The 21,892-nt window shown below is 40.9% G+C and overlaps 1 protein-coding gene across 4 annotated transcripts in view; it reads right to left on the bottom strand.

Annotated features, from left to right (window-relative positions):
• Positions 1 to 21,892, bottom strand: part of AFF2 (ALF transcription elongation factor 2) — a 724,912-nt gene that overhangs the window by 39,299 nt on the left and 663,721 nt on the right. For all 4 annotated transcript variants that reach the window (XR_011023576.1, XM_068251015.1, XM_068251016.1 and 1 more), the window contains 5 exons: positions 21,082 to 21,218; positions 19,343 to 19,406; positions 15,858 to 15,994; positions 4,726 to 4,797; positions 4,277 to 4,370 (listed from right to left, as the gene is read on the bottom strand). Coding sequence is in view for 3 of the 4 variants with exons in the window: in XM_068251015.1 (XP_068107116.1) it covers positions 4,277 to 4,370; positions 4,726 to 4,797; positions 15,858 to 15,994; positions 19,343 to 19,406; positions 21,082 to 21,218 (504 nt within the window). In the remaining variant the exon portion in view is untranslated. The remainder of the gene's footprint in view (positions 1 to 4,276; positions 4,371 to 4,725; positions 4,798 to 15,857; positions 15,995 to 19,342; positions 19,407 to 21,081; positions 21,219 to 21,892) is intronic.

Below are 21,892 nucleotides of genomic sequence, written 5' to 3'. Positions count from 1 at the left end.
CAGTGAGGCAAGGCACAGACTGAATCATCTGAAAAGATTGCCATGAGCATAAGTCTGTGCTACAGAAAATGGTTCCTGACGAGGTCTTTTTAAAATGTGTTTATTTGACATAAGCCAATCGTGGAGCTTATGCAGATGAATACAATATTTGCCACTGAACCCTCACACAGGCTTAGGAAAACATTGGTTCTTTGAGTGTATTTATTTCTTGTGGAGTGTTTAGGAGTGTTTCAGCCTGTACAACATAAGATGAGACATTTAACTTCAACCTTCAAATTGCAATCTTTGCAGCACTAAGGTCCAGTGCACACCAAAACCGCAAGCAGATCCACAAAACGCTAGTGGTTTTTGGTGCGGATATCAGAGATTTGGCCCAGTGCACACCGAGCGGATTTGGATGCGATCCGCCGGCCACATCCGCATGTAAATCCGCTTGGCTTTTGTATTTCAATGGGCTGGTGCACACCGGCGGTTTGAGGTTTTTAGCAAACCGCAAACGTGCAGAAGGAGGCATGTTTGCGGTTTGCTACAAACCTCAAACCACCGGTGTGCACCAGCCTATTGAAATACATTAGCCAAGCAGATTTACAGGCGGATGCGGCTGACGGATCGCATCCAAATCCGCTCGGTGTGCACTGGGCCTTAGACATGCCCAGTGGTGCTGAAGCGATGCCTGTGCCTTTTATACTTTATTGCAGTTTGAGCAAAATGTAGGTAGGGCCACTTATGCTTCTTTTAGGTTTTACTAGGCTTTTTAAAAAACCTTCTTACAGTCTATACTCATGTCTAAACAATAAAATCTCAATGCACACCTCTTTCCAATTAAGGTAGCCATACATCTAGCGATGTATGGGCATATTCGACCAAGAGACAAATCTCTCTCTAATCGAATCTGATGAGAGAGATCTGTCAGCTGCCCATCCACCGCAGGCCGATTCCCGATCAATTTCAGCATGAAATCGATCCAGAATCAGCCTTGTGATGCTGCATCCGTCTGTCTCGCCGCCCCAACGTTGTCCCCCTGGTGCCCAGTGCAAGGTATACATTACCTGTCCACAGCCTCCGCTTGCCCCCCCCCCCGCGCTGGCTTCCGGGATTCCTCCTCTGCATACTCACGCGCCCCATGTGGTTTCCTAGTAAGGGGGTGCATGTATGATGTCAGACGTGACACGCGCACCCTTACTAGGAAACCATGTGGGCACTCGTGTATGGAGCAAAAAGTGCGTCAGGAGCCAGCGAAGGCCGCTGTATACCTTGCGTGGGGCACCAGGGGGACATTTATCATTAGGGGAGACAACTTGAGGGTTTTGCCTCGGTTGTCACTCTTCGTGACATTACACGACGTTCCCAAAATTGGTCGCATTGTTGGTTGGGCATGTACTTGGTGGCACTGATTTTCATCTCTATTTTCTATTATAATAATAATCGAATCGGATGGTCAATCGCCCACCAAGTGGCCTGATGTACGGCCACCTTTACATTTCACAGAGTTTACGTGAGCAATTAAACACCTATAATTGCACAGATGCCCAACCCAAACAACCCTAATGTTAAGCAATTTCCTCATTTCAGTTCGTTTCTTTAAATTAAGACCAATTATGAATGACAACAACAGTGTAAGCTGCAGCGCAACACATTCAGGTTATAATATACTTAAAAAGGGGTCTGCTGCTATTCAGGCCATCTGTTCCTCCTAAAAGTATCCTCTTTTTATACAGGACTCTCAGCAGTACCTTACATAGAGTATATACAACCAATCTTGGTGCAATATCTCTCACCACTTCATCAATGCACTACACATTGCTACTGCCAAAGGTCCCATATTTGGGTAGCACCACACATCAGAGCAACCTCCGTGAGATCTGCCCTACTAGAGAACAAAGTGCTCAGACTGTGTGACCAACTTCTCACCAGATTAAATGGCTGTTTCTTCACAGACCAGCAATAAGAGAAACATGATCATACTCAGCATTTTTTGCTCACTCCACTTCTGTCACACTTCGTGACCTTTTACAGTTAATCCATTTGTGTGTGTTACTGTGCATTGCAATGCAACGCGAAATGTTTAAATAAAGTAAATCTCATGTATTCCTAAAGTGTATTTTACACCATGAAAGTTGCAGCACCTGCGTTAGTAGCAGCACAGTGCTGCACTCTTTTTTGTGGATGCCAGCGCGAGGGGATTGTAAAACAGAAGTTACATTTTTTAACTTCCTGCAGACGAGAAGATGCTATACATTGGCAGAACGGAAAGGAGAGGTTGGAAAAAAGATTCTTGAAGTCCCCAGTGGCTGACTGGGTGAAGAGGCGAATCTTGGAGGGGGAGGCTGACAGAGCAGGAAAGATGGAGTATAGCTTAAGAGGCAGATGGAGATGGAGGAGCAGAAGGAGGGCAGAGACACACAGGAGAAAAAAAATAAGCTTGGAGGGAGAGACAGGCCGAGAAAGTGACATGTGCTTTGAGTGAGAGACAGAAAGAGGAGAGTGAAGTTTGGAAGGAATCTGAGGAGGAGGACGTAGTTTGGAGAAAAGCCAGATGAGAGGCAGACCACAGATCATGTAAAAGTTTATTTTTTATAAAAAATTATTTTTTTAAAAAATGTTTTTTTACATTTCAGTTGAGAGGGGAAAAACACGTACTAACGCATGGCAAATAATGAATTGTGCTAACGCAACTGATTAAACGTAAAAGGGCCCTTACAGTATTTACCAGTTTCCCTTGTGCTAAATAATTACTTGTATAGCGTTAAGCCTTTTATAAAACAGGTTGAAAACAGGTATTACAAATCTGATGAGCCAAAACAGTGTGTCATAAAATGTATACAATGTGGCTGCCTGTGTTACCATTCAGCAAGTCAGTTCGAGTTCGCCTCCTACGGTTATATTCTCATGCCCAGTCAATCTCCCAATGTAGTGGAAAGCAGCTAAATTGGACTTGATAGTCGACTTCTTTATCTTGTATTCAAAAAGGATGTCAAGTCCTGCCAATATGCTGCTGTACAGGTTTTAAAGAACCTAATAAGGCACTCACTTCCTTCTTGCGCTGGACTTAGAAGGCACATAGCACATGTTCACCCTACTGTTACACTGATTAGTGCCTCATTTGATGAGATTTTTACTCATCTAGGAGTAGGAAACAGATCTCAGATAACAGCCCCCTCCCCCCCCCAACAAGCAAGAAAATACAATACATTTGAGGTTATTTTTGTCCCTACTTTGTAGTAATTACATTTATTAGGTGCTGAAAAGTAATTATGTAGGTAAGATGAAAAAAACATCTTTTGGAGAAATGTTAAATTAATAGGGGCCCAAATGTCTTCATCAACTTTAAACTGAAACATCATAACTCTAAAATCACTGCAATTTGGTTCCAAAGACTGCAGAGCTAATGCTACCATTTTATTCAAATTCCACAATTGCTCTTTTGCTCATAATTTGAAAATATGGAGCATACGTTATGCATTACCTAGAGTGAGCATGCATACCCAATTCTCCATTACTGGAAATGAAAAACATCAGAAACTATGCCATGGTGCCATTGCACATGGAGTTTTCAGTTGATAGCAGCAGCCATCGGAACTATAGTTTTTTTTTTCTGCCATCACATTTTGGCATGGAGCACTGAAGATGATAGTGCAATGTAGGCAGTGGTTAGAGGTGTGTGGTTAGAGTTAAAGTGTACCTGAGACGACATGTTAAATTATTAGATAAACGTGTATATACAGTGGCAAGAACACAGACACCTGTGCTGTGCTCCTTTTCTTTTCTCCCTGCCTGAAAGAGTTAATATCCAGCTATGCAGCTGACATTTTTTCTTAAGTCAGGCTACAGCATCCCTCACTGATAACAAATTACAGATATAAAATACTGGGCTTCTGACTTCAAGGGATAGATACAAAGGTCAACAGTTCATGTATTTTCCCTCTGGGATGCTTTAGCCACTGCAATTGAGCAGAGACAATAAAACATTAAATCTACTTTGTAAATGTTTTTACATAAAATTATTTCACAAGATGTCTAAAAAAGTCATTGTTTTAGGAGCAGGATGAGAGATTACATTTTTTATCTCATCAGTTTATTTTCACCTCAGGTTCACTTTAAGTTTAGGGTTACTGCAGGATCAAGGGAAAAAAATCCCCAAATATAAAACTAACAGCATTTAGCGTTGTGCAGTAGACAGTGCACAACTGAGCCCACCAAACTCCTCCTACAATTGAATCAAGGAAGGCTAAATGATTTATTTCATCAACACGCATTAGATTACAGTAATATTTACCTTAAAATACTCCATAAGAGATCTGGAATACTTCATAGCATGGTCCTTCTTTAATTTAAACATTCTCAAGTAGAGCAGTGATAGGCATCGGTAGCTGTAGCAATTAGGAAAAGATTACGTCAATTTTGTCAAATTCATTTTTTTTTTTTTACAAAATCTATAAACACAAAATTACTTTTATTCTAACAATTTTTTTCTTGTCAAATAAAAAATGAAACATATGAGTAAATGAAATCAAAATGGAAAAGACATTAAAATACCATCTTGATAACATTTATGAATTGGAAGACTAAATGTTTAGTCAGCTGCTAAAAGAAGCCATTAGTTATCCTTTAATAGTTTAATGGAAAACAAGAATAATGATCTTGTGTAAGCCGCTTATGTCTTTCTGCAGTTGTAAAGTCTTTGGGTGGATTTTAGCTCCTTTGACATTGTCTCTGTTGACTCACCATAAGACAGCAAGCTTTTTCTCCCCTTTACTTGCAGCTGAGCCTGTGAAATTCTTCAGTCTCATGGCATACCTATTCAGAAAAAAAAGTCATAATGAGGTTCATCTATACGTTGTTTTTTTTTTCTTAATTTTGTTTTACTATTACTAGGATTTATCCCGTTCTCCCTACTGGGTAATAATATGAACATTAAGAATCTCTATTTTTTGTTTAAATAAATTAAAGATGACCTGAGAAGACTGAAAGAAAATTCTATGGGTGCCTATGTAAAGCTGTAAAAACTAACACAGCTAACCTTTCAGCAACCTCTACTGCGCACAAACAACATGTGAGGGTTTCAATATTTTATCACCTGGCAGAGATTTTTTTTTTTTATCCAGTTCAGGTTTACTGAATCACTTGTGACATCCCCATTAAAGATACTTGGAGATGGTTTAGTAAATCAGGAGATGCTTAAAGATACTTTCAAGTCGTTTACGTATGGTTATGCCGTTGGTCAGTTGGGTGCAGCGTGAGCCGAATGCCCCTGAAATTCCCAGCAGCATAAAAAACTATTACTCCTCCAAGTCCTAGCAACTGGGAGGAAGAAGTTGCTGGAACCTCAAATTACAGTTGCGTGGGGTGTGCAATACAGCATTACTGCTATAGCGGCGACCCTCTCTGGCACCACACGACCGGTTCCAAGTGCTGAAACCACCTGTGTACCTGGAGGCAATTTGGACATTTACCTCAGTAGAGGGAAGCCCCTTGATCCTCCAGAGGCTTCCGTCGTTCCCCTCAATCTTGCCGTTCCAATGCTAGGACTCCCCAAAGCTGGTTGATAAGTAATTGATGACAGAGCACAGCTACACCATGCAAATGTAAATGGTCAAGCCTACATAGTAGCTTGGGAAAAGCAGAGCCCGAGCAGCAGCATGAGCCATCCTGTGCCTGTGCAGTGTAGCCCTGCTCGCTTCCGGGGAACTCAGAAATGGAATGGCAAGGTGGAAGGGGGCCAGGGGAATCCCCTGGAGGATCCAAGGGGTTTCCTCTACCGAGGTAAGTATCTAAATTTTTGTAACACATTTCCCATAGATTTGCTATAATAAATTTGGCCCAAAGTGTAGGCAACAACATACGGTAATTAAATAGTAAAAAGGGTGCTTAAAAAAGCAACTTTAGTTTCTAAAACAATCCTATAGAGACAGAATCCGGTATATTTTACTTGCTGCTTGTCAACATGTAAATCCAAAGAGTATGAATAACTATTCATTCTTTATGGATCATATTGCTGAATTAACTAAGGATTAAGTAATGGTATGTATATACATTTGCCCAAGCCTTAAGTTCCAAGGTATGCAGCAGTTATATTTATAGCTGTCATTGCACAAACCTGCACTATTCTAGTTATTCTATTCTGAGAAGATACTATTTAAAAATCAAATAGAGCACGGAAAATATTGTTTACATACTGAACTTGCCTTTTTTTCTTTGCAATGCTCTATAGAATTAAGTGTGGCATAGTGTTACATACAAAATGTCACTCTTTAACAAATCCCTTTATACTTCATCCATGCCTGTAAGAGTGCCTGTGGCTGGCGTTGAGATGTAGAAGGGCAAGATCACCTGCCAGTCTGTCATGCAGTTACCCTAAGGCAAGCATTGCAAGGACACGGACTCTACAGAGAACCTCACTACTGAAATTATTTGTTCATACTATTCACAGGTCCTTTTATAACCTAGTCAGAAATAAAACAGGCAGATAAAAATATATATATATATATATATATATATATATATATATATATATATATATATATATATATATATATATATAAAGAGAGAGAGAGAGAGAGAGAGAGAGCGAGCGAGAGAGAGAAAGAGAAATTGTACTATCATGCAATCTGACTTGTTATCTAAAGGGATTAGAGATGGCTCGAACCTCGAAAAAGTCCCTGGGAAAAATCCGGATTTGACGCACAGCAGCGTTTTAAGGGCAGAAATCACATTGCATGCTAAATTGGAGGCCTAAAGTGCTTTAAAACATCTTGCATGTGTATACAACAATCAGGTAGTGTAATTAGTGTACTGCTTCACACTGACAGACCAAACTCACTGTGTAACGCACCGCAAACAGCTGTTTGTGTAGTGACGGCCGTGCTGGACTGGTAAGCACCATGGTGAGATTGCTCTTCCTCAGTGATGTCAGGTAATGTCTGACTGCCTTATCAACTTTTGATGGTTCTTTCTCGACCATTGTTAAAGCTTACATCTATTTTTTAAAATTACTTTTTCTGCTGGCTTTTCAGTACCTTCAACGAGAATCAGTTATGGAGGGCAAGTCTGCCATTCATTCAACTGTGCAATAAACTTTACCTTTTTACTTTCTCAGTACCATGGTGACCACGGGTAATGGCTGGGGAATCAGGGTTTGATTCCGGTCCACAGTGGGAGCCTGAGAAACGGCTACCACCACACATCCAAGTAAGGACCCAAATGTGCTGTATAAGTAATGTACCTGCTCTGACCGTGCTTTGCAGACCAGGCATCTGTGGTCAGATGGACCCTTGACAACGCTGTGTGCCAGAGAATGCCACCACTTGCCTGACGTGCTAATAGTTCTGCCAATGGACACCTGGCTGCTGCTGTGGGCAAAAGAGCATGAATGGCTACCACCACACATCCAAAGAAGGCAGCAGGCATGACACGCAAGTCCCGACTCAGGGAGGTAGTGATGAAAAATAACAATACAGGAGGACTCTTTCGAGGCCCTGCTGTATATGAGACGAATAAACTTTAAATCCTTTAACAACAATCTGTTATGGAGGGCAAGTCTGCCATCCATTCAAGTGAAAGGTATGCACTGACTGCCAGGTATAATACAAAGGTATGCACTGACTTGACTAATACAATGTGCAGTCACACAGGTGCAGTGAAAAGTATGCAATGACTGGTATTACAATACAATGTGCAGCTGTCACACGGGTGCAGTTAACAGGTATGCACGGACTGGTATATAAAACAGCGTGTTATCACACAGGTGCAGTGAACAGGTATGGTATTACAAATGTGCAGCTGTCACACACAAAGGTACCGTAAACAGGTATGCAGTGACTGGTACATAATATAACACTGAGTGCGGTCACGTAGGTGCACTGAACAGGTATGCAGTGACTGGTATCAATACAATGTGCAGCTGTCACACACACAGGTACCATGAACAGGTATGCAGTGACTGGTATTACAAATGTGCAGCTGTCACACACACAGGTACCCTGAAAAGGTATGCATTGACTAGTATTCCAAATGTGCAGTTGTCTGTCACACACACAGGTGCAGTGAAAAGGTAGACACAATGTGCTGGGCCTGGCAGTGGCACAGTATAGGAATTAGCAAGGGCCAGCTGTGACTGACAGGGCTGAATATGCAAGTGTCAGTGGGCCACACAAAAAAATAAAAAGCAGATAACAAGAACAATATTAGCTCTAAAAAGAGCTGTTGTGGGGTACTTTTTAGCAATAAGAATCAGCAAGGAGCAAGCTAACAAGCCTAACAAGAGCCTAACTAAGCTTTCCCTATGTCTCTGCAGCAACCTCTCCCTTCTCTAATTACTGCAGCCAGACCAAGTGAGGAAATGGCTGATGCAGCTGCCTTATATAAGGGATTGGGGCTCCAGGAGGGATTGTAGCCTGATTGGCTGCCCCGTGTCTGCTGACTGTGATGTAGAGGGTCAAAGTTGAGCCTAATGATGTAGTATAGGGGGCGGGTCGAACTTGCATATAGTTCGTGGTTCACCACGAACCACCAATATTTACGCAAATCGGTTTGTGGTTGAACCGTTCGGGTCATCTCTACATGGAATACTTATAGGTAATAATTATCTAATGCAAAATATATGTTTTAATACTGAATGAATCTAACAAATAATGAATATAATATTTTGTTAATTTTGTTAAGAAAAAAAATAATAACTGAAGTAGTTCAAGCCTTTTATTGTTTTAATATTGATGATTTTGGCATACAGCTCATGAAAACCCCAAATTCCTATCTCAAAAATTAGCATATTTCATCCGACCAATAAAAGAAAATGGTTTTTAAAACTCAAAAAGTCAACCTTCAAATAATTATGTTCAGTTATGCACTCAATACTTGATCGGGAATCCTTTTGCAGAAATGACTGCTTCAATGCGGCGTGGCATGGAGACAATCAGCCTGTTGCACTGCTCAGGTGTTATGGAGGCCCAGGATACTTCGATGGCGGCCTTAAGCTCATCCAGAGTGTTGGGTCTTGCGTCTCTCAACTTTCTCTTAACAATATCCCACAGATTCTCTATGGGGTTCAGGTCAGGAGAGTTGGCAGGCCAATTGAGCACAGTAATACCATGGTCAGTAAACCATTTACCAGTGGTTTTGGCACTGTGAGCAGGTGCCAGGTCGTGCTGAAAAATGAAATCTTTATCTCCATAAATCTTTTAAGCAGATGGAAGCATGAAGTGCTCCAAAATCTCCTGATCGCTAGCTGCATTGACCCTGCCCTTGATAAAACACATTGGACTAACAGCAGCAGCTGACATGGCACCCCAGACCATCACTGACTGTGGGTACTTGACACTGGACTTCAGGCATTTTGTCATTTCCCTCTCCCCAGTCTTCTTCCAGACTCTGGCACCTTGATTTCCGAATGACATGCAAAAGTTGCTTTCATCCGTAAAAAGTACTTTGGACCACTGAGCAACAGTCCAGTGCTGCTTCTCTGTAGCCCAGGTCAGGTGCTTCTGCCGCTGTTTCTGGTTCAAAAGTTGCTTGACCTGGGGAATGCGGCACCTGTAGCCCATTTCCTGCACACGCCTGTACACGGTGGCTCTGGATGTTTCTAATCCAGACTCAGTCCACTGCTTACGCAGGTCCCCCAAGGAATCGGTCCTTCTCCACAATCTTCCTCAGGGTCCGGTCACCTCTTCTCGTTGTGCAGCGTTTTCTGCACTTTTTCCTTCCCACAGACTTCCCACTAAGGTGCCTTGATACAGCACTCTGGGAACAGCCTATTTGTTCAGAAATTTCTTTCTGTGTCTTACCCTCTTGCTTGAGGGTGTCAATGATGGCCTTCTGGACAGCAGTCAGGTCGGCAGTCTTACCCATGATTGCGGTTTTGAGTAATTAACTTGGCTGGGAGTTTTTAAAAGCCTCAGGAATCTTTTGAAGGTGTTTAGAGTTAATTAGTTGATTCAGATGATTAAGTTAATAGCTCGTTTAGAGAACCTTTTCATGATATGCTAATTTTTGTATAGGAATTTTGGGTTTTCATGAGCTGTATGCCCAAATCATCAATATTAAAACAATAAAAGGCTGGAACTACTTCAGTTGTGTATAATGAATCTAAAATATATGAAAGTCTAATGTTTATCAGATTATGGGATTTATATATATATATATATATATATATATCCTATAAGTATCCCATACATTACTATGTCCAGCCAGTAGAAGGAGCTGTAGATAACAAGTCAGACTGCACTACATTTAGTCTAATATCAGTCTGACAGCTCTTAACCTTTGGCTGGTTTGGGGCCAGTTTATCTACTCATAAGGGATTCTCAAAGTTTTTTATGCCTTTCAAAAGCACTGCCTGGCAATGACCTGTACAAAGATGTTGGTCGAAGTGCTTACCCACTTGTCACCATTATTGCACTTGGACTGTGCCACTGTCATACAGGGAGTGCTTTTGGAAAAAAGGGACATTCTGGGAATCCTCACTATAAGATGGATTCATCAAACATCTGTCAGTATCAGGTTCAGAGTTGTCAGATCAATAACATCTCTGAATGACAACTACATAGAAAAAAATAAGTAATTTACATTTTTTTCTCTGGTACAAACGTCCCTCTTATTTATATGTGCCCACATGTGTTTCACATTTTACAATTTTTAATGATGGAGGTCTTTTAACCTCCGAGGCGGTTTATTTATTTTGCCAGGGAGGCTGCAATGTGTTTTTTTTTTAATTAAAAAAAAAATATTTCATGCAGCCAACTGAAAGTTGGCTGCATGAAAGCCCACTAGAGGGCGCTCCTGATGCGTACTTTCGATCGCCTCCGGCAATCGAAAGTAACAAGATAGGCCGCAATGAGCGGCCTATCTTGTTTCGCTTTCCTCGTCGCCATGGGGACGAGCGGAGTGACGTCATGGACGTCAGTCGACGTCCTGACGTCAGAGCCGCCCGATCCAGCCCCTAGCGCCGGCCGGAACTGTTTGTTCCGGCTGCGCTGGGCTCGGGCGGCTGGGGGGACCCTCTTTCGCCGCTGCACGCGGCGGATCGTCGCGGAGCGGCGGCGATCGGGCAGCACACGCGGCTGGCAAAGTGCCAGCTGCGTGTGCTGCTTTTTTCAGAACCGAAATCGGCCCAGCAGGGCCTGAGCGGCAAGCTCAGCTCGGGATTACCGCCAAGGAGGTTAAGAGTACATGATAAAATGCTTGAATAAAACTCATGAGTGTAACAACAGGCTCTGACAAACTAAAGTAGGCATGATGCAAGTATAGTTTAACATTAAATATGTTTGTCTTCTAAGCGATATGCTTTCAATTGTTATCCTTAGGTTGCTGGCAGTTTCAGGTCTCTTATTAATTAGAGTAACCGTATGTTTTAGTGCACTCTTTAATTCATTTGGTGAGCCAAGTGCACTTCACGGCCGGCACTTAGTGCCTCAGAAATCAATTCATCACATCTGATCAGCGGCTCCCAAGCCTAATGTGATTTCACAGACACTTGTGTTGGAAGAGGTATTAGGACTCAGTCTTGCATAGGAAAACTTAAGACATTCACGCAGAGGCTCATTGAAAAGTAAGCCACAACAGGAACGCTCAGTTAGATTTAACGATAGCATGATCCAAATAATGGTCTCCAATATTCACACTAGTTTTGTATACATTTACAACAGCTTTATACCAATTCAGAAGAATGAAAGCAGCAAAGATACTATTTCTAGTGATGAGCACGAATGTTGTATAATCGTAATTTCACATCATATTATACAATGACAGTGCAAAATCATAATGCAAGATTGCAGAAAAAAAATGTTATCGATATTGTTTATAACTATATTCAAAAACTGCAATTTTTTAATTATGCGCTGACTTTTGGGGTTAATAGCAAAGACCCCATACATCACCACATTTGCTCCGTATGTTAAGAGGTATAGTGGGAACAAGTCAAAAAAATAAAGTAGATTTTAAAAATTCTAAGGAAAAATGGTTTTTAAAACTCAGTAAAATGACATTTTGCTGAGATAAACACTTTTCCTTTGGATTTTTTAAATTGCTTTTCTTAAAAACGACAAGGTATTTTTGACTCGTTCCTTTGTGCGCTTTAACGATAGCATGTATAAGGGGCTTTGTTATTAACTGCTAAATGCAACGCAAAATTACGAATGGATTACGCAAAACTAATTTTCCAAAGCATAATTATGTATGGCTATTACTGCAAAATTTATGAAAATGTGTATTAGTAATTAGCATATTACAATCACTAATTATTACAGTTCTCCAATGTAGAGGTGATTTATATAATAAAAAATACAAAAAACATTCTCATTAATTAATCTTACTGCCAGGGCTGCACTGGTTGTGTAAAATGCAGTGCTGAATCTGCAGATAAAGAATGTTCATTTCATTTCTAATAAAGCTGTTTTTGAGGTATTGCCATAGTATCAGAATGGTAGTTTAGGTGGCCGTGTTCAGTATATAGTGTATATGTACTAACAATGAAACAAACATGATGAAGGGTCATTATCAGTTAGTTTATCAATAAAGTGAATTATAGGAGACAGATTGGAGAGTCAACGGTGGCAAATTCAAATAAATCTGTTAAATTATTGGCATTTTTTTAATTCAGGGTAGTACCCCAAATAATGTTTAACATTTCAGGGCTTTCCAGACATTTTAAAGTCCCCCTTTACAAAATGATTTCCAGTATATACAGAACCATTTTCATATAAATTATCCATTGTCACAGCATACAAGTGAAAGAATTTCTTCTTCTGCTCATTTCAATTCCCGAAGTTTACACATTTCTATTGACTACAATGGTTGTGACAGCACTGAAATTCAATGTCACAAATACCCAGGTTTCCCTGATTTCTACTGTGCTTTACTAAGCTGCTGTCAGCCATTATTAAACATGTCAAAGCCAATAAGGACATTAATGGAGGCATACAAATTCCTTTTTTTTTAAAGAGTAAGGTGTACAATGTATGGGCTAAACTGACAGCTAGCTAGAATATTTTTCTTATATTTCTTAAATTCAATGACAAGGAATTCAATGACATTAGGATTCCTGAAGGGAGTTTTTACCACTTGATCTGAATAGCCTTCCAATAGAGACAAATGTTTTTGCAAGGTCACCACATGTCTGAAATATTAATCCTTTGCTTCCCTACTACGATAATATCTATTAGGTAGTTTTGGCAATGCGGGTGTACAATATACACTCAACAACACTTTGTAATTAGACTCCAGAGTCCTATTATTGTGAGAACATCGCTGTGTGGTTAGAAAGATTTTTCTGACTGTTGTGAGGTCAATGATTACCCCCATTACATAAGGTTCCCTTGGTGAATATCATGAGTGCAATGGCATGGATAATTCTGGACCTAATTAATGTATAGAAAGTAACTCTTTATCGAATCAGTAAAGCTACTCTATAATGTATGTCTATGCAGAGAATAGATAACCTAGACATTAATGAGCATCAATTTACAAATATTCATACATACAGAAAATACTGCTGGTATTGTTTTTATATGTTGTCTGGCAACTAGCTTACTTCAGCCACAGAGCTATATTTTAGTTTAGCTAAGAGGCAGCATTGCTTGATTTTGCCTCAATCTGGTACAAAGGCTAGTCCACCAAAAAACTTTGGATTCAGTGGATCCTGAATCCTAACACCATTTAAATAAGTCAGGAAGAAATTCGGGTGGTTTGTTCTGCACCCTAAACAGGAACCACAGCAGTCAAATGCACCAAATATCTAAGAAATACTGTACTATATTAAAAAAAAACATGATATAAGGTGTTGGGGAAAGTCTGTTATATTCAATTTTTAAGGTATATTAAATAGAGTTTCTAAATGCCATATACACTGTTACAGAACCACTAAGACTTATTTCTGGAATTCCCAGAATGTAGGCAGTGCATACCGCTATATGTTAGTATTAACATAATATAAAGTTACAGTCAAATTTACGTTTCTACACAATTTCAGCAGCACAACAACAACAACAACATCATCATATTTTAAAGAAATTTCAGTGTTGCAGCGTGAGCCTCAAAAGGTTTGGCAAACCTGATTAGAAATGTACTTCTCTATTCCCCAACAAAAAAACCCTTACACCAAATATGACAGTGAGAATAATGTTGTGTTCATAGTAGTTGTAAGAAAGGCCTTAGAGAGGTATTCCTTAAAGGGAACCTAAACTGAGAGGGATATGGATGCTTCCTTTTAAACAATACTAGTTGCCTGGCAGTCCTACTGATCTCTTTGGCTACAGTAGTGGCTGAATCACACACCTGAAACAAACATGCAGCTATTCCAGTCTGACTTCAGTCAGAGTACCTAATCTGCATGCATATTGAGGGGCTGTGGCTAAAAGTATTAGAGACACGGGATCAGCAAGAGAGCCAGGCAACTGGTATTATTTTAAAAGGAAAAATCAATATCCTTCTCAGTTTAGGTTCCCTTTAAAATATTAGACAAGCCCCAAAAGCCCTCAAATGCCATTTTAAAAAAATGCAACCCTTACCATAGCCATTGAAAGCCCTGCAGGGTGAGACAGCCAATTTGGGCACTGCACGGTGCCCAAGATTTGGCAGCTGTCATTGGTGTAGCAGTGCTCACTGACTAATCTGGACACTGGCTATAGCCGGAGTTAAAATGACAATAAAAATGGTGCGATTCGGTTGTCAGCAATAGCTGGAGTTCAAATTACATAGGGAAATGCATAGTTAGGTTATCAATAGGGAAAAAGGTTAGAACAAGGGCAAGAGTATAGCTAGACCAAAGTGAGCCATGTTTCAGCTTCACCCTGTGTCCTAATTTCCCTTTGTATGCCTGGATGGGACTTTCTCTTTGTATGCCTGGATGGGACTTTCTAAAATGAAAAAGTAACCTTGCCCCTTTGGGCAGAGGCAGAAGATAAATGGAATTTATGGACTATGTGTCTAGAAATAAATATACACATACTAACTGGAATAAACTATCTCTGGAATAAATATCTCCTAAATCTCTAAATCTAAATCTCCTCAATATGTATCGTAACCGATCGTTCAGCAAATGATATTATTAGTTGTCACCTTTAGAAATGCCTTCTGCTTTCTGAAGGCAAAATCGTACTTTGCAGTATTGCAATATGAGGCTTTTGGGTCTTTTTGTGTCCAATAGAAATAAATCCAGGTGTGTGTGCGTGGGCGCATGCAGTGCACATGTTCCTAAATGTGAGACTTTTAAATGAGCGTTCTGAAATCTACTCATTAAAATGCAGACTTTATCTTTAGTGGTTGATGGCCATTGAAAATATTACAGTGTAATTATTTAACTTTCATTAGGAGGGAGGCTAAATTCACTAAATGAATCAATTGAAGCTTCAAACAAGATGAGCTGCATAATATCTGTAAGACAAAAAAGGGTCGTAATTCACTTTGTTGATTAAAGTTCACTTTTTCTTCTCATCGACCTCATACACCAAAGAAAAAGAAGAAAGGAACATTTTTCTCTATTTAAAAAAAAAACAAAAACGGTCAAAACCCTCTGAAATGTAATTTGCAGTCTAATCCTGCACCCTGTAAAGGAAGGTCTCCGTGCCAAGTATTATAATGATTGTGCTTTATAGCCACCCACTACATTTCAATTTTAATTTTATGAATATTGCAAATTATAACAGTCACATTATAACCTCTAAAGGGGCTAATTTATAAAAGCACTGTCCATCAATTACGCATTTTCCATCACATTAATAAAATGGCAAGAAGTAATTACACTGACTTCAGAGATGAAGATGCCTTGAACAAATCATTATGCTGAAATTATTTTCTTTAAAAAACTTAGCAGGTTCTAATTACCACCGAAATGAGATAAGGAAAATGATCACAAAATAGACATTAACCTGATGAGTTCCACAGTCTCTGAGTACATGGTGTATGGAGATTTCGCCTCTAATGGATCTCGCTCCATAGCGTTGCCGCACTCAATGAAAGAGAGGGCAGCGTCAGCATAATTCATGGCTTTGCCGAACTTCTCTATCTGAAACGCAGAAGAACAATACAGTTATTGGAAAGGAATTAAATGAGCTTTTTCATAAACTGCGAATAGTTAAAGGAGAACGACAGTAATATAAACAAAGCAACCTTACATGTAGCTGTCATTGTAGTCATTTTTACCTTTAGCAGACGAGATCCAGGGCACTGTCCATGTGAGGCACACAAACAAAATAAAATGTACAAGTACATGTACACACAATAAATCAGACTGCAAGCTGTGAGTGCTGGGAAGACCGGTTCGAGTATTGGCTGTTTTGTGTCTTACAACCGTACTGTCCAGGGAGGTTCATATCACAAGACCAAAGTGTGATGAAAGGACAACTGTAACGAGAGGGATATGGAGACTGCCATATTTATTTCCTTTTAACAATACCAGTTGCCTGGCAGCCCTGCTAGTCTATTTGGCTGCAGTAGTGTCTGAATCACACTAGAAACAAGCATGCAGATAGTCTTGCCAGCTCGGACAATAATGTCAGGAACACCTGATATGCTGCATGCTTGTTCAGGGTCTACAGGTAAAAGTATTAGAGATAGAGGATAAGCAGGATACCCAGGCAACTGGTGCTGTTTTAAGGACACACCTTATCCTTCTCATTAGAGTTGTTCTGTAACCTTCGTGGCGGTAAGCCCGAGGATTTCTCAGGCCCTGCTGGGCCGATTTGCAAATTTTTTTTTATTACACACAGCTAGCACTTTGCTAGCTGCGTGTACTGCCCGATCGCCGCAGCTCCACGCCGATTCGCCGCGCCGCCCCCCAAGACCCCATGCGCAGCCTGGCCAATCAGTGCCAGGCAGCGATGAGGGGTGGATCGGGACTCCCTTTGACATCACGACGTCGGTGACATCATGGCGACGGGGGAAGCCCTAATGGATATCCCGTTCAGAACGGGATTTCCTGATGGGCCTGATCGCCGGAGGCAATCGGAGGGGGTGGGGGGATGCCGCAGCTCAGCAGCTGTCCTGTAGCTAGCGCTAGGCTAGCTACATGATTCAAAAACATTTTTTAAAAATTGTGCTGCGCTGTCCCCTGGCGGTTTTAATTGACCGCCAGGAGGGTTAAGTGCCACAAGGTGCAAAAGAGCTATTAGTGTAGCTAGTCTTCCCCAAAATTACCAGCCTGTGCCTGATTCTCTATGTGCCTATGTACATAAAATTGTATTTAGTTATTCAATAAACATCTGCTTCACTGACACAGTTTCCTGCTGGAGGGGGTACACAATTGGATCGCATACGTGCTGTGACACACCGTGCTTCAGCATTTACACTTACAGCGTAGCCCATAAACTTTCATTACTCGAGGAACCGTGTGTTCAGGGCAGTGCTTGCAGTAACGTGCAGCAGACCTTGCATCGGATCGGAAACTTCCAGCTCACTACAATGGCCCACTATAGGTGTGAAAGTCTCCACAGACATACATTGCTTTTGCAGCCCCTTGAGTTAAAAAAGGGTAACGCAATGCAGGTTTTGACTCCTAGTGTAAAGGAGGCCTAAAGCACAAGAGCGATTCCTAGTGGGTCCCAGGCCTTCACCTGGAATATTTAAAACAGGTATCTCAAATATTAAAGGTCCAGGTCCATGTGTAGCCCCCAGCAAACTTCTATGCACACCCTGGTCTGTGCACACTGTGCACTGAAGCGGGACAGGGAAGGGTTAGGAGGGTAAGCACTATACATAATTGATTCCTGCTCTGCCTGGTGTCTTGCTCTTTTCCGGGCTACTATAGTCACCCCTGTTCAGCCTTACTATAGTCACCCTGCAGTATTATTGATCCAATGAAGGGTTACCACCAGAAAACACTTATGAGTCTTTGGAAGCAATTTGTGGCCCTAACATCTCTTACAAACCCATAATAGTAGTGTCATTGTCTTGCAACTTGAAGAAAAGAGCGTGGTAGTATAATTTGTCATTCTGATAATTCTAGTGGGGATACATTGTTAGTGGAGTCTTCAAGAAGTGAGAAAGTGTTTTAGTATGCAAACAATCACATAATACTAAAATATTAGAGTGGACTTGGCCTTTAATTCCCTTGATGAGCCACTCAAAGAAGTAAAATGTAGTTTTGGGAAGGGCATGCTACTCCTATTTCATTTTAAAATGATCTCCATAATATTTTCATGGTACCTGCAAGCCTATCACTTAGATTATTAACCTCCTGAGCGGTATGGACGAGCTCAGCTCGTCCATCACCGCCGGAGGCTGCCGCTCAGGCCCTGCTGGGCCGATTTTTATCAAATAAAGTGCAGCACACGCAGCCGGCACTTTGCCAGCCGCGTGTGCTGCCTGATCGCCGCCGCTCTGCGGTGATTCGCCGCGAGCAGCGGCGAAAGAGGGCCCCCCTAGCCGCCTGAGCCCTGCGCAGCCGGAACAAAAAGTTCCGGCCAGCGCTAAGGGCTGGATCGGAGGCGGCTGACGTCAGGACGTCGGCTGACGTCCATGACGTCACTCCGCTCGTCGCCATGGCGACGATCTAAGCAAAACAAGGAAGGCCGCTCATTGCGGCCTTCCTTGTTTATTATGGGCGCCGGAGGCGATCGGAAGAACGCCTCCGGAGCGCCCTCTAGTGGGCTTTCATGCAGCCAACTTTCAGTTGGCTGCATGAAATAGTTTTTTTTTAATTAAAAAAAAACCCTCCCGCAGCCTCCCTGGCGATCTCAATAGAACGCCGGGGAGGTTAAACAATCTGAGTGATTATTATAAAACAAATCTTTTGTTCATACTATTTGGATTGGTCAGCCCAAGCATGTAAATTTGTGGAGACTTGTCTAACTGCATAGTGATGGCCGCTAATGATCCAATCTTTTTCATCCAATCTTACCATTTCTATGTAATATAAGGTAACTGCCTGAAGGATCCATTCAGTATATTCACTAATTTTACCCTTATACTACATAGAAATGGTAAGATTGGATGAAATAGATTGGATCATTAGTGGCCACAACACACACCATACAATCTTGGTTGTACAGATTTACCAAATCCATGTAGTATAAGGGCCAACAGATTGAAAATACCTGGAATGATTGATTGGATAAGCTCTTATACTACATGAAAGTGGTAAGATTGAACAACCAAGATTGTATGGTGTCTGTTGGTCCTTATACTACATGGATTTGGTACATCTGTACAACCAAGATTGTATGGTGTGTGTTGAGCTTGACTTACAGGAGGTCTCCAGTTTTAGTTGTGTGGCCAATAAAATATCACCAATACATTTAAATACAGGAGGCTAGGATGTCATATATGGGAAGAATTCTGGAACACTGCTTCAATAAAACATAATAGAGGTAGAAACAGTCAGGGACCCATGTCCAAAACAGAAAAAAGAACTTACCAAAGCATCTGCCTTGTGCTTCAACCTTTTAGCTTCCTGCATGTAATAGTCAGCATTATGTAACCTAAAACACACATTTAACAAAACAAACCATAAATTACTATGAAACAGAGGAATAGCAGTATAGTAGTAGTAACAGTGGTTAAGCTATGTTCACTTTTAGAATCTCGACTAGCCAACATACATGATGCATAGACAACTAGGGCCTGATTGACTAAAGTATGCTCAGTCTAGAAATCATAAGCAGTAATTAGATATTGGCTTCAATCCATCAAGCATTACCGCATTCGATAATGCTGAAAACCCGCTAACTTTACCAAGCACTTACGAAAATGTTACCGCATGAAAAGCTGAAATTACGGAGCAGTGAGATAAATTACCGACTTGTGCGGTAATTACCTCAACACGTGTCAGTAAATGTCAATTAATCTAGGTTACAGCATTCGGTAACGTGCAGTGATTACCTCCAGCTCTCCCCTGTCGATAACAAGCTTTGAATGCCTTCAGTGTGGATGTCCCCATGATTGACAGGAGCAGGTAGCCAATAGAAACAGCCCCTGTCTCCTGAAAGTGCTGCTGATAGGTCGTGCAGGCTTCTCGGGTGGAACAAGCTTTTAGACCCCCCCCCCCCCCCCCACAGGAAGCAAGCAGAAAGAATAGAACAAAAGATGTTTTCCAGGCATCCTTCAGTAGTGTAACCCCTTGAGTGCCTGTTTCAATATGCATAGATGATAGTGGGAGCTTGTGGCGAAATGACCTAAACAGGGCATGTGCAATGTTTCAGTTCATCTAAGCTGTGGCAAGTAAATAGAATGTTAAGACTAATAGACAGATTTGGCAAGAACAGAGGCAGTATAACATGTATAACATTCACATCTATGGGGATGTCGGGGATGCTGCTTTTCTATTGTAATACCCTCACTGTACGGACCTCTTCGGTAAATTACCGAACCTCTTCTACATGTGTGAAAATATTGCTGAATTAGCACAAACAAGTCTAAAATACCGAATGTGGTATTTTAAGGACTTGGTTATTGTTATCAAACAACCCTTGATGAATTGAAGCCATTACAACTAGTTTAGATTTATTAAAATGTATCCGCTAATAGGTGACAGTTTACAGCTATTGCCTGGGTCTTATTTGACCATGTTGAGGCCTGCAGAGTGGTAGATAAAATTAGCACTACTGCAAATGCAGCTGCAGGCTCACACCCACAGCAAGTACTGCTTTGTATGCAAGTTTAAAAAGTGACTGCGAGCTTGACTACTGAGTTGTTGAATCACAGCTCATGCTGCTGACTCCAACTCCTGCCTTCTGATGACTCATACTGCCTAGATGGAGACAAGACAGCAAGAATCATCAGAAGGGAGGTGGCAGAGGAGCAGTCAATAGTCAGCTGAGGCTTGAGAGACTTTTTTTCATACGGCTGAATAAGACTTATGAAAAGGTGTCTACACCAAGAAACCGCATTTGTGCTTTTATTAAAAACTTTTGGTCCAGGATATAACAATGGATTAATATGCATAGGACACACAGAGAGACACTTCAACTTATTTGTGCAGGTACTTTGATTACCACCCAAGTCGTACGTAGTGCAGGTTCTAAATTACTAAGTGGTGGTCATACAAATATGGAAAACTCTCTTTAACAAACAGAATATTTGAATAGGATTACAATGCTTCAAAATGACAACTACTTTCAATGTTAATTACAAAAAAACAAAGAAAAAATTACATACGCTTCATCAAATGTTAGCTTCGATCTTCGTGAATCATCGTTGCCATTACTTGCTGGTATTGAGGACCATACTTCAGGCTCTACATGATGCTGGATGGTTTCAAGGCAACTGCTTGAAGGTCTGTTGTGCTCATCTTCCTGCAAATAAATATAAAGTTCTGTAAATGGCACAGACATTAAAGGGGCAGTATGGCGAAACATTTTAAAATTTAAAATATGTGCAAACCTAAACAAATAAGAAGTACTTCTTTCCACAATAAAATGAGCCATAAATTACTTTTCTCCTATGTTGCTGTCACTTACAGTAGGTAGTAGAAATCTGACAGAAGTGACAGGTTTTGAACTAGTCCATCTCTTCATAGGGGATACTCAGCAAGGCTTTTATTCTTTATAAAGATATTCCCTAAAAAGGAGTTATACAATGATGCTGGCCAGCTTCCCTGCTCGCTACACAGTTTTTGGGCAGTTGGACAGAGCAACTGCCATTCACTAAGTGCTTTTGAAAATAAATAAATCCCTGGGAATCCCCTATGAAGAGATGGACTAGTCCAAAATCTGTCACTTCTGTCAGATTTCTACTACCTACTGTAAGTGACAGCAACATAGGAGGAAAGTAATGTATGGCTCATTTTACTCTGGAAATGATGTACTTCTTATTTGTATATGTTTGCACATATTTAAAATGTTACAGTTTTTGCTGTAGTGCCCCTTTAAGACTCATGTTGTTTGTCTGGGGATAAAAGTCTCTTAATCTGCAAGAGGGCAAACTGGCCCTGTGCATTATTAATTCCAGTATGGTAAAGTCGGTTTTC

The sequence above is a fragment of the Hyperolius riggenbachi genome, chromosome 8, assembly GCF_040937935.1.
Source record: "Hyperolius riggenbachi isolate aHypRig1 chromosome 8, aHypRig1.pri, whole genome shotgun sequence".
In the NCBI taxonomy this organism is placed as follows: Eukaryota; Metazoa; Chordata; class Amphibia; order Anura; family Hyperoliidae; genus Hyperolius; species Hyperolius riggenbachi.
This window is presented reverse-complemented; position numbering and strand designations above follow the sequence as displayed.